The sequence below is a fragment of the Anguilla anguilla genome, chromosome 18 (assembly GCF_013347855.1).
Source record: "Anguilla anguilla isolate fAngAng1 chromosome 18, fAngAng1.pri, whole genome shotgun sequence".
NCBI classification, from domain to species: Eukaryota; Metazoa; Chordata; class Actinopteri; order Anguilliformes; family Anguillidae; genus Anguilla; species Anguilla anguilla.
This window is the reverse complement of record NC_049218.1, coordinates 13,093,777-13,107,122: the sequence shown is the minus strand read 5'-3', so window position 1 is coordinate 13,107,122 and position 13,346 is coordinate 13,093,777. Positions and strand designations below refer to the sequence as shown.

General features: G+C 47.3%; 1 protein-coding gene across 4 annotated transcripts in view; it reads left to right on the top strand.

Annotated features, from left to right (window-relative positions):
• epas1b (endothelial PAS domain protein 1b) overlaps positions 1 to 13,346 on the top strand; it is a 42,990-nt gene that overhangs the window by 11,570 nt on the left and 18,074 nt on the right. For all 4 annotated transcript variants that reach the window (XM_035400244.1, XM_035400242.1, XM_035400245.1 and 1 more), the window contains exons 2-4: positions 7,646 to 7,836; positions 11,729 to 11,874; positions 12,836 to 12,920. In XM_035400244.1, the coding sequence (XP_035256135.1) occupies positions 7,646 to 7,836; positions 11,729 to 11,874; positions 12,836 to 12,920 (422 nt within the window). The remainder of the gene's footprint in view (positions 1 to 7,645; positions 7,837 to 11,728; positions 11,875 to 12,835; positions 12,921 to 13,346) is intronic.

Here is a 13,346-nt window from a genome sequence, read left to right as displayed (position 1 = left end):
CAGGTGGCACGTTTCCATCTTTCCCTGTTGGTTTGGTGCTCCCACACCTGGCCACAGCGCCACACCTGAGCCCCCCCCCCCCCCCCCCCCCCCCCCACACACACACACACTTAATTTAGGCCACGAACCGGTGCTGGCCTCGAGGGCAGCATGCGGAAGCGCAGGAGTCTGTCTATTGTGTTTGCTAAGCGCCGCTCTGCTTGTTATGAGAATAGCTACCTGACATGACTGGAGACTCGCCCGTGGCCTGCCCGCCTGCTTCAGACACTCTGCACCTGAGCCCCGGGAGAGCCAGCCGCGCGCCCAACCCCTCCCGTCGCCCGCTCGCCCCGGGGCCGCCCCACACGCTCCCCGTCCCGACCTCAGCGCTGACTGATTGGCACTTTTAATCAAAAACAAACAGCGAGAGCAATGGAGTGGGAGGCAGGGAGGCGCTTTAGCCTGAGGGCCAGCAGAGCTGTCACTCAGGACAGAGGGGGCCGTCCAAGTGGTGTCTCCACCAGCAATGCGCTGCTCCAACCCTCTCTGCCTTTTGGCTGTTCCACTGGGCCTTCCTCAGCCTCATAAATCTAGTCAACCTAGTTTCCCGGCCAAGGGATTTGCACCCATCAGTCAGCTTTCCCCAGACAGGATTGACACCTGTCAATCAACTTGCCTCCTGGACAAACCTGCGGCATTTATTTGCTGAAAGATCGATGGGGTTAGATGTCCTAGGATGCTTGTGGGAGAAGGACCTTCCTCTGGTTTTGTCCTTCTTCTTCCTGAGATATCTGTCATCCTATCCCAGGGCTTTCTCTCAGTGTGCCTGAATGCAAAATGGCAGCTGTGGGGATAAAGTCAATGCATGCTGCGCTTGACGCATGCCACCTCCCCAGTCTTTCTGCATCTGCAAATCTGCATTTTCCGCATTTGTTTGCCACTGGTTTAATTGTTTCCCGTGCATTGTTTTGCTGTCATCTCATTTCCACTGATTTATGGAAGAGTTTTCCTAACGTCCTAACGCCCAAATGGTTTTCCTCCTGTGAAGTCTCTTCAAGTCTCTTTTGTGTTCCATGTTGTATTTTATGGTGCAGTTTCACAGAGAAGTAGGAACTGCTCTTTCTGGGAAATGGCACACAGACTGGCAGGTAGGGAATTTGATCTCACGTTCCTGTCGCACCAGATCATAAGAACACCGTTTGCAAAGCAAGGCACAAAATCAGTTTCATTTCCACGCACGCAAAGCTTTGCAGAGCTTTAGGGGAACCACAAAGATGACAGGCCCAGAAAAGGAGAGGAATCCACGTCATGGACCGTAGCGGATTCACAGTCAGCGCAAAAAGTGAGCGTGAAACGCTTTCCTCAGTTCGCCTCCTACATCAACACAACGCATGATGTGAAAACGTCCGTTGCAGTTTGTAATCTTCAACGTGTTTCATCCCCAATCAAGTGCAAGCATGTCTGGTCGTTTTGTGGAAAAGTAATGAGTCACAGCTGTGATGTATGAATGCAAAATGTGGGTAAATGAGTGGGGGTATTAGCTTAAACTAAACAGAATATATGTGGCTGCATCATATCTTCATTGAAGCCAGCAGCCATTCTACAATGCGCCCTGATCTTGCTCAACAGCTGAAGATACGCAAGTGTGGTAAATGGTAAATGGACTGCATTTATATAGCGCTTTTATCCAAAGCGCTTTACAATTGATGCCTCTCATTCGCCAGAGCAGTTGGGGGTTAGGTGCCTTGCTCAAGGACACTTCGACACGCCCAGGGCGGGGTTTGAACCGGCAACCCTCCGACTGCCAGACAATCGGTCTTACCTCCTGAGCTATGTCGCCCCTATGTTCTTCCCTCTGGTTGAATAAACCCCAAACCCTGCTTGGCCTCCGGACAGCACCAGATACTTTGGAATGCCTGGAGCTCGTCTTTGGCTCTGAGCCATGTCCACCTGCTGTTCCTCTGGAGCGCGTGCTCCGCCTGGCAGGGGTTCACGGGCACCCGGCGTACCCTCAACAGCAGCAGGGGCTCGTCATCTGCACTGCATCATGGGCCCTCATGCCAAAGGCTGCTGCCCCACAGAGACCAGGCAGAAAATGAACCCTCCCACCCCCCGGAGTGGGGGTATCAGAGACCAGGCAGAGAATTAACACTCCCACCCCCCGGAGTAGGGGTGTCAGGCCCATGTAGCTGAGCAGTGCTGTGGGGGAGGGATGGGAAGCAGCACGCACGATGGGATGTATGAAGCTTGTATCATCCCAGCACCGGTTGATTATGTCTTGTTGATACGGAAACACCAGCAGGACCAGCCCATCGCCTGCCAGACCTGTGCACCATCATGGCCTTTCGTTTAAGGAATGTGACTCGTCAGGAATGGATGGTGTGGCGCGACGGGCGGGTTGGGTGGAGTCCTTATCAACCTGCCTGCTGACCCAGGTCACTGGGATCAGTGTGGGGGCGGGCCAATCAGCACAGCCTAGAGCCGACCATCCACAGATGGGATAGGTCAGCAGTCTTGTTGGTGGGAGGGGTCTTGGGTGGGGGGAGCGGTCAGTGCTGGCTTGTGGCACTGGTCAAGGGTTGGGGAAGCATGTCCTTATTGTGGAGGTCCTGTTCATGAGGCGTCCATCCAGCAGATTGCTGGAAAGGCTCCCACTGGGGTGCAGGGCCTATTTTAGGGAGCGTGGTAGATGGCCAACCTTCTCCAGGTGTCACTAGGCTGAGTGATGTTTTGACTCAAATGGAACTAAACCGATGAGGGCTCAAGCGCATGCGTATATGTATGCGCAGGTACATGCATGTTTGCCTATGCGGGTGGGTGTGTGTGTGCATATGTTAATGAACTTTTCTCACCTGCATCCAGGTCACAGTGAGTATCTGGTTTTTCCTGGTTCTGGTTTTCTTCGTTATTTTTTTTCCCGTAACTCTTGCTTGTGATGTGTTTACTGGGGATAGCAGAAGTTTCCCTTCAATGATTTCAGCGCGTTTTTGTTGAATCCCAGTACAGGATCGGGCATTATTTTGTATCACGCCATTGCCTGGACTCATCAAATAGTTTGTATTTTCTCGTGTCATTTCTATAATCTAATCATGGGCGATTTTTGGCTTTTCACAGTTACTCCCCTCAGACGAATCATCAAATAAAACAGGACCCATCAAAACGTGAGGCCAAAAGCCCCCTTTGGGCATTTTTATCTGAAATGATCGGGGCGCGCAGGCAAGCTTGACAGTCGCCCCTGGGGTAGCAGGTTAACTCATTTAAACGGCGTGTCCGTTGTCTGAGATCTGATCTTGAGGACGCGGGAGGCCGCCGCGGAGGCACGCTCTCGTTAGCGAGCCCGCGGCGTGACGTCCGCGGCCGAAGGCTCATTTGTCAAACTGGCATAGCTGCCGTTTCAGCCTGACATGTTGACATATTTCAGCGCCCTGCAAAAAAATAGCTCAGATTTTCCTTTTGAGATCCATGGCGGAGATCAAACTCACTTTCTCCTGGAGCCCCCCTGCTTTCACAGGGCAGCGTTTTACCTGCCGTGCGACCTCGGGGCTCTGCGTCTTCTGGTTATTATTGGCCTCTATCAGGAAATGGGTGACAGCGGGTTTGGTACGTTTTTCCGAAAAAGGGGGTTTCCTTCTTTTAAAAAGCCCATAGAAGAAATTTACGTGCTTTACAATACAGAAATAGGGGTCTCTTGGCATTAAACCTTTGAATAAAAGGTTAGCATTATAAGGAATAACTAAGATCTTGTAGCTGGTAACCAGTCCTTGGCCATCTGATATCTGCTGCAGATTGCCTTGATGTACGTTTTTAGCTGGAGGAATGAGGAAACACGAACAAACTGCTGCCTCTGACATAGCATTCAACAACTTTAAGGAGCTGTTTTCACCTTTCTCTCTCCCTCTCTCCCTCTCTCTCTCACACTCTCTCTCCCTCACTCTGTTTGTCTTGGACTGGTTCAGCACGTCAGTGGCAGACAACATAATTGTCCAAGAGCAGCAAGCTCTCTGTCCATTTTGTTTTAGGCTAAGACAGATCGTCACCTGGTGGGTCACACTCCTTGAGGGTGACATCGCCTGCGAACACAATGACTGTCAGACCCACCGCCAGGAGCCTCTGGGCCTCTGCAGCGGCGCAGTGACACTCAGTCCGACCCTAATCTCCTAAACGGCCTCCTGCCCATCATTTGATGACCAGGTTAAGAGCCATTCGTATTGTGAACTTGACAGTCCGTATGACGAAAGCAGATCTTTTAAGTTGGAGACAAGAGCATTGCTATTTTTTGTGGTGGTGTCTGCTTACAGAGTATACATGTTGCACTATGTGGATTGTTTTTTTTCTTTTGTCCATGGCAACAGTCCAGGTAAATTTTAGCATCTATTGAGACATAGGAATGGAATGCCCCACCTTAGATCCAAACGTGCAGCCTCCAGTGTGGAAGAGACCCGGACTGTTGCCTCGAATGCCAGACGGGGCAGGATGTCTGGGGAGTGGGAGCGGGGTCAGTGAGTGCGGGGGGGGTGGGGGGGGGGCTCTAGCCCTGTGCGAGATGTCTATTGTTTCATACCCTGAAGCCTCTATCTGGAGGCCTTGTGGCAACAGCAGAATTTTCAGCCGAACAATGGCCACAGGCGGCACCGATCGGCCTCGCGGCCCTCACGCCTGACCGCACGCTGTGCCACGACAGCACCGCCGCACTATGTGCCAGCCCGGCACGTCCCCTCTCTGCCTGTCTTCACCCGGTCCCACGCACCCCGCTTATCTGGTCCTGGCCCAAACTTCTGGAGACAGCCCTATCTGCCCCCCCCCCCCAGATTACACCGCTCCCCATTCGCTGTGTTGGGCCAGTGATTAGAGGGGGTGTGAATTTCTCCAGCCACACATCTCATTCCCCCTCCCTTGAGCATGTGGGATAATGCGGTGGGCATGAAGAAAGTAGGCTTAGAGAGGCTTGGCGGTTATGCTGTGAGGGGTTTAGTGGATGTTTAGTGTGGGTTTCTGTGGGATTCATTTGGATCGGGGGGGGTTTCATGAAGCTCTGTGGGGCTCTATGGGATTTGGCATTGTTTGAGCCTTAAATTTACAATGAGATCCCAGTCAAGACATCGCTGGAGCTCCGTCCTACGTTTGAGGCCCGGCTGCAGTCTGGTGATGACCTAAAGCAGCCTGTTTGTGTCCATAGGGGGGTAGCTCCATTACCCTTCCTGGGAGGGGTTACAGTAACCGTTTTGGTAAATGGGGGTTTCGGCAGCATTTGCCAGGTCACTGAGTCCCGCTGGCCGAATACGGACCAGACCAGCGCTGGTCCTCACTTATCACAAATAAACTCAATTCCTTCCTCTTCCTCTGCATCCACTTGGCCTGTGAAGCACAGAGGAGGAAAGCAGAATGTCCACCAAGGTTCATTTTTAGAAAAGGGCCTCCTTGATGCATTGTTAGCCCTCAAGCCGTCTCCCATGGAAACCAGTATAATACCTATTTATTTTCTTAAAAAAAAAAAAAAAAAAAAGAAGAAAGAAAGGAAGGGGGGAGGGGGGGTTGAATCCTCACTGTTGCCAAATATGTGGGTCTATTGTGGAGCGTGATTGGAACTTTTTTTTTTCGGTTCTTTTGCCTTGGCTCCGGCCCAGACGCCCCCTACGCAATGCTGGGATGTTTATAAAACACTAGGGTCATGGGGGGAGGGGGGGGGGTGTGAGGGGGTCAGATTGGCCCAGTTTGGAGTAGGGGGTGAAAAGGAAATCTCTTGGAGGTCTTGGCCCTGACTGGTCCACAGGCTGGGTCAGGGTGGAGTTTATAGTAACATAGCCCCTGCTTTTCCCAGATCCTGCCCCCCCCCCCCCCCACCCACTTTGTTTAATGCTTCTTAAAGGCAGTTAGAATTCTGATAACGATTATGAGATTTTAAAAAAGTTTCTATTGTACACACCCCGACTGTTAAATTGTTCTGTTGTATTCTGCATTTTATTTTTGGTCAGGGTGGATGTGTTGAAGACTTGATCTTCATTCAGATTTTTGGAATGGTACCACCACAACCTCATGTGAATACAGTTCATTTTTACAGTTTTATATTATTTTTTATTGTTATTCTTGAACCCAAACCAACAACCAAACTCAGAGTCAAATAATTGCGGCTGACTATGTCTCTCTCTCTCTCTCCCTCTCGCACACACACACACACACACACACACACACACACACACACTGCTCTCTCTCTCCCTCTCACACACACACACACACACACTGCTCTCTCTCTCAGTAGTTGTGTGGGAAAGGGCACTGTGGTGAGCCACAGTCACAGGGCACGCAGAGTTCACCCAGCCCAGTGCCACGTGCAGTGCCCCAACTGGCTGCCCACAAACCACAGACCTCCACAGCTGCTACCCTCAGCAGTTTTTAAAAGAACCGAGAACAAAACGCCAATGCACACAAACATCAGTGCAGGGGAATAATCAGCAAACACTACACACACATACATGGCAAACTGCAAGGTGTTTCGGGAGAACTCAGCAGAGTGGGTTAGTCACTCCATTTGAGATGAGTTTAGAAAAAAGCAAAAGACCCCTCTGCTTTTGTTCTTCACACTTTCAGCAGTCATCTTGCCATTTACAGTTGTGGCTTTGTAAGGTGCCGTTGTACAGAAGTGATGCCGACAGCCCTGTTCTCTCTACGAAGGTGTGAAGGCACTGGCCTGCTTTTCAGGATGGAAACTCAAGCAAAACAGGAAGTGGATTTGGTGATGTTAAGACGTTGGTGGTGTGATTCTCACAGTTTTCAGAGACCTTCAGCAAGTCTAGCCTGCCCTGTCTGAGTAGGACAGTGAGCTGGCAGGTGCCAGTAAATGAGAGCAGATGGCCTGAATTATTATTATTATTATTATTATTATTATTATTATTATTATACATTAATTAGCATTACCTCCATCAGTAGAAAATTACAAACTAATTTTTTCTTTGTGAGACCTGTGTGTGTGTGTATTTATGCACAGTTCCCGGTAAGTTAAGCTGAACACCTCTGTGAATGCCCTGTGTACTGTTTGTCCACTCGAGTCACAAAATTGAGTGAGAGGCAAAATGTGAAATGGAGAGGTGGAGAGAAAGAAGGACAGACAGAGAGAGTGAGACAGACAGACCCCTTTTTCTGCAGTGGCATGTTTTAAGTGTTTAAATAAAGGACCTCAATCTGTTGATTGTGCCAGTGGGCACAACATTGTGCGCACAGCATTGTGACGGTGACTGACTAGTCCTGGAGGAATCCTTTGGTTTTGCAGGAAAATCTGATTTAAGTCATATGTTTAGAACTCAAGGTACCCTGCACCCTGTTAATGTTATAAAACAATTCCTGTGCATAGGGTGAGGGCGAAGGAACATAGTTGGAGAACTGATCAGTGTGGTTTGAGATATAGCCTCATTTCATCATCATGATTCAGTATCACCTGCAGTATTATAGCCATCTGCAAAATTCTTGTCTTACTCTTGTGTGAGCTATGGTAGAATCTCATTTCATTTGCAAAAAAAAAAAAAAACAAATCAACAGGATTCACAGGTCATCTCTGAATGCAAGAACCGTCTGTACACTAGTTGTTCCCATGCGTCAAAACTTTGACCCCTAGTGTTCCCGTGCGTAAAAACTTTGACCCCTGACCTCTGCCCCTGCTTTCACTTCCTGCCAGGAGCAGCTCAGAGAGGAGGAAGGAGAAGTCGCGGGACGCGGCGCGGTGTCGGCGCAGCAAGGAGACGGAGGTGTTCTACGAGCTGGCGCACCAGCTGCCCCTCGCCCACAGCGTCAGCTCCCACCTGGACAAGGCCTCCATCATGAGGCTCACCATCAGCTTCCTGCGCACACGCAAGCTCATCTCCGCCTGTAAGCGCGCCCCTAACACCCAGCGCCGCACCGCCGCTAAGCTTATACTGCATAGGCGGGGGAGGGGTAGGGTTGCCAACAGTCCCTTCGTAACTGAGAAGTCCCGTATTACAGCTAAAATGGTGCATCCTTTTGTCCCAGTAATCTGGGGACTGGCTTCTCGGTTTGGGTTGCTGTGTGGTTAGGGAGTGTCAAAAATGTATCTAAATGTAATAATGTACGTATATGTGATTAATTCTGTGAATAACTGGAATGAAATAGCATCCAATATAAAAACGCCAAATGTAACAATCACCCCGCTGTCAATGCAGAAATTGGCCAACTTACCATGCTTCACTGCATTGTGTCCCCTGTTTTGGCAAGGGAATGTTGGCATCCCTAAACTCACTGGTGTGGTTGTGTGTGTTTCCACGTGTGTGTCTGCGAATGGTAGTGTGTAGATGCTGTTGGATGTACTGTCTGAAAGCTGTCTGTTCTGATTGGCTCTGTCAAATTCTTCTTTCCTGACTCCTGGCCCCGCCCACTCTCTCTGACCAGTCTATTGTAATGCTTCACCCTGACTCCTATATACAGCTCACTGATAATCTCAAGCATACAGTTTCACTCGCCTGTGATGTTTGGATGCCTGCATTTACTTGACTCAATGAATTCTTTTATTTACCTGAATTCTGAGCAACAAATCACAAACAGTAATCTTTAATTGAGTGTATTGAAACATATTAAAGATATGAGATGGAGGCATATTGCATTCTAGCTTTGAAACATTTGTAATATAGCTTTGACATTCATCTTGTAAATATGTGATAAAAAATGGGTTAGTGTCACATTTGTTGTCAGACTTTAATCAAATCTGTGAATATTTGCCGTCTCGGTGCACATAGCCTCAGGTGTGGAGTTTGGTCTCTGATGTCTAAAAGCTACACACAGACTAGCAGTGAGCCAGTTTAGGTCCCATTGTTTGCTTAATGAATTCCCTCTGAGATCAGGAATCATTAAATCAGAGAAATTAATTAAGAGCTAAGGGGAGTGGAGGGAAGCAGCCACACACAGAAGGGGGGTGCAGCCTGCGATGCCTTCGGCATTTCAAGGGCATTTCATTCACCTGAAGATGCTCTGACAGAAAATGATGAATCTAGACACATTGTTTCCTGGTACACGGTGTGTGTACGTGTGTGTACGTGTGTGTGTGTGTGTGTGTGTGAGTGTGTGTGTGTGTATGTGCGTGTGTGTGTGCGCGCTTGTGTGTGTGTGTGTGCGTGTGTGTGTGTGTGTGTGTGTGTGTGTTTGTGGGATTTGAGGGGGTGTACCTCTTCCCTCCCTTCCCCAAATCTTCCTCAGTGCACAGTGAGATTAAGATCTTTGGAAGACAGACAAAGGACCCAGCCATTGTTCCCGAATTCCACTCATGTCCTTGTTAGAATGGGTCTATAAAAAGAACAGTTGAAAGTACGGTGTGTCCCCAAGTCAAAAGATCTAGCAAATAATGATCATAGTAATTATTGACAAGCACAACAACAACAACAATAATAATAATAACAATAATGATAATAATAATAATATTATTATTTTCATTTGAATATTGTTATAGTTGTTCCTGTCTAAAGACTGGTTATCTGTCTAATGGTACTTTTTTTTAAAGTTACAATACAAATCATTATTGGTTAGGTTAATATTACACGTATTGCTTATTAATGGGCCTCTGTGCCTTCTTGGTACATTTTTGTGTTCCTGAGAGTAACACTGATGTTCTCCACTACCGTACATCACTCTTGATAAGAACATCTGCCAAGCCATTGTAATGTAATGTAATTTAATGTAATGAGAGAGAAAGAGAAAGCGAGATGTAGGAAGGCAGAAATGCCCCAGAGGGAAAGGTGAGAAAGGGATGGTGAAAAGAGAAGGATTAAGGAGGCTGAGTGTAAGAGAGGGACGGAGGAAGAGAGAGAGAGCCGCGATTTAGGAAGTAAAGACTGCGTAGCACAGCATGCCACGGGGGAGTAGAGGGCAGGGAGTGTGCCGGCAGCTCGTTAGCAGGAGATGGCACATGAGATTGGCTTATCTGCCTTTCTGCAGCTCTGTGATTGGAGAGGGAGTGGAGCGCGCTCACGAAGGCCAGGGTAGGATGCTGGTGATTGCTGCGAGATGGGCGCTCTTCGTCTCCGCGCAGCCAAAATATGGGCCAGCCCTGGCGCCACAGAGCACCCTTTGCCCCCCCGTCCCCCCCCCCCCCGTCCCCTCCCTGAGGATTTGGGTACAGGGGAAGCACCTGCACTGCTTGTCATAAGGGCAGAAGGCCCTTATCAAGTCTTTGACCCAACCAACGGAGGCGGATCTAAATCCAGGTCTCTACCATCGGGGTTTTGGTTGAGAATTGTTTCTCCCTGTATAGGTTCAGGGTAGACGTGTGCAAGGTGCTCGGCTCTGCATTGGTCTTGACTGACAAGCCAATGGTGTTACAGTTTCATTCAGCAGACCGTTTTATACAAAACGACTTACAAAAGATATAATCACGTGGAATATGCCGCTGGCATGGAAAGTATTAAAGAGAAGCCCAGTGCTGCCATCTGCTGGTGGGAGGTCAAACAACTGCCTGAGGAGAAACACTCACTGCACTGCCCCTATTAATATTCAAAGCAAGATTTATGCAAGGAGTGCAGATTTTGTCATGAACATGGCAATGAAAAAGCATTTCATATTTAATGAGTTTTTTTTTCAAATGAGTAACAGTGAACAGGGGTGAAGTACTTCTGTGTGAGTAGTTTTTTCTAAATAAGCAGTTATAGCTCATTTTGTTTTCTTTGTTGCAAACAGGATGTGTTGTGATACGCATGTGTCAGTGTTGCACGGGATCCCACCTATGTTGTCGATGGAAGAGCCTTACAGATAATGACAGCCCATACTAGAGTATGAAACATGATCCAAAAATCATGCCAAAAAAACACTTTTTTAATGCTGTTTCCTGAAAATTTTCATAGGAAATATGAAGAGGACAGTTTACCATAACAATGATTTATTTATACAGTAATTTTCATACTGTTCTTGGTGGAGTGGGAGAAGGGGCAGCCCCCCTCCCCATGGTGGAGGCCCTCTGTTCTCCAGGCTAGAGAGACCACCCTCTCTGGACTTCATTAAACTTCAATTCCAGGCCTTATCTCAGGGAAACACTCTTGGTGAAATGACAGGCTTCCCATTTAACAGTATAGAGCTAAGTTTAGTATTCCTTTTCCTCTCTTTTCTTATTTCTCAGTTTCCCTATATCATTTTATCCCTCCTCTAAATTAAATTAAAACCAGCAATTCAATTCACTGTCTCCGGGTATGATGCGTTGATTTCCATGTATGGAATATAGGAGACGTGTGTGTGTGTGTGTGTGTGTGTGTGTGTGTGTGTGTGTTGGGGAAGGAACCAAAGGCGGAAGGTCATGGAGTTTGGGAGGGTTTAGAGTAGCAGGATGGGGTCCTTCTGGTTTGCGTTGGGTCTGAGCCAGAACTTCAAGGAGCAAAACAAGCTGGACACACACATGCATACACACACACACACACACACATACACATACACACACAGACACACACACGCACACACACAAACACACACACACATACACACACAGTTTCACATCCTTTACCACGGATGCACACAAATACCGAAAACGCAAACACATATTAAACAGCTCAGCAACTTTATGCCTTTCACTTTCTCTCTCTCTTCCACACAATGCATGATACAGTGCATGAAAAACAGGACACAAATTTTCAGGACACAAATTTTCACAGATGTAAGCAATTTTCAATTTTCCCCTTTCTGTATTTTTACCTCACGCACAGTGATTGTATTTTTGGCTATTGTTTGACTGTAATAAGGACATTCACATTTATGCATCTTGATGTCACAGGTTGTCCTGACAACGATACAGAGGAGGACAGACAGATGGACAGCCTTTACCTCAAGTCTCTGGAGGGCTTTGTCACTGTGGTAACAACCGACGGGGACATAATCTTCCTGTCTGAGAACATCAATAAATTCATGGGTCTGACACAGGTGTGTGCAGAAAACTGTCTGCTCCCAACCCCCACCCCACCCCCCACATTCAGAGGAAGCCAACAGGCTGAAAAGGGAAAAACCAGCATGAATTTTAATCATACTACAGACCTTTTTACCCCTTGCTTGTGTGAGCTCGTCTTGGATCTCAGCAAAATTTAAACAGCAAAATAAAAGTTAAATGCACCCTTCCTCACAGAGATTACAAAACACACTGAACCCATATGCTCTTTATTTGATGTTTTGATGCCGAAGTTCAGACACCATCTAATGAAATGTAAAGAAACCTATTGCGAACTTGTGAACTTTCTGAGTTGTGTAAGTGAAAATAAAACACGCAGTACAAAACACTCAGTTTCTCTATGTATCGTTATCCTTTATGGAATTAAAATATTGCCATATATAGAAAAATGCGATATATTGTGCTATGAAAGTTCTATATATTGAATTATCGAAAACAAAGTATGTATTCCAATCCAGTCCAATCCACAATTTTGTCACTTTTGCTTTATAATACATGGTTTGATTAAATTCACATATATCCCACTGAGACAGAAAGTGACAATGATTTGTATATTTTGCAATAGAATTCTTTATTGTTTCCAACATTTCAATTTAAATGACTGTATATTCTATTTCGAATTCCGGTTTCTTATTTCAGTCAGTGTTATGCCTTGATATCATTAGTGCAAAATATGTTATCATATCAGTAATGCCTTCCACTGTAACAAAAATTAAGAATTAAGAATACCAACATACTGTATCTCCAAATATTTAAAATACATGTTGCTGGTTTTAGTTGCTTTTTGTGCAGCCGTTGAACTTCCCTTTTTAAAACCGCAGTGATGGTCTTGCTCATGGTCACTCGTGTTAATTCAAGCTTGCGTTTCGCTTGAACTGCTTGACGTTGCTGCTTTTTGCCCTTGCTGACGTAATGAGCGCCTGCGTTTCGCCTGTGCAGGTGGAGATGACGGGGCACAGCATCTTTGACTTCACCCACCCATGTGACCACGAGGAGATCCGCGAGAACCTCAGCTTCAAGACAGGTACGGATGCGCCGTGGGAACACCTGGAGCCCACAGAACTTCACGCGCCCTTCTCAGTGGGTTCAGGGGGGGAGGTGGAGGGGGAGGGGGTCATCCAGCACATGTAGATCTGTGGCTGACATGTTTGACAAGACCTAAAAGGGACTTTTATTGCCTTGAAGCAGAGTTTATTAGATAGTGTACAGGCCAGAATGGGGATCAAAGCAAATAGCCCAGGCATCTGATGCATGACATCGACGTCTGTTGCCTCTTATCTTTTCCTGTGCATGTCTTCTACAAAGATGAAAGTAACACATTTAGAGGAAACCAAGGTTTTCATTTCACTCAAAAAAGCAGACATTTATCATACAAAGACGCAGTGCACATGCATGCATGAGTTTCATAATTGTGACAGGCGGGTACGCATGGGAAACACTCCTAAACTGG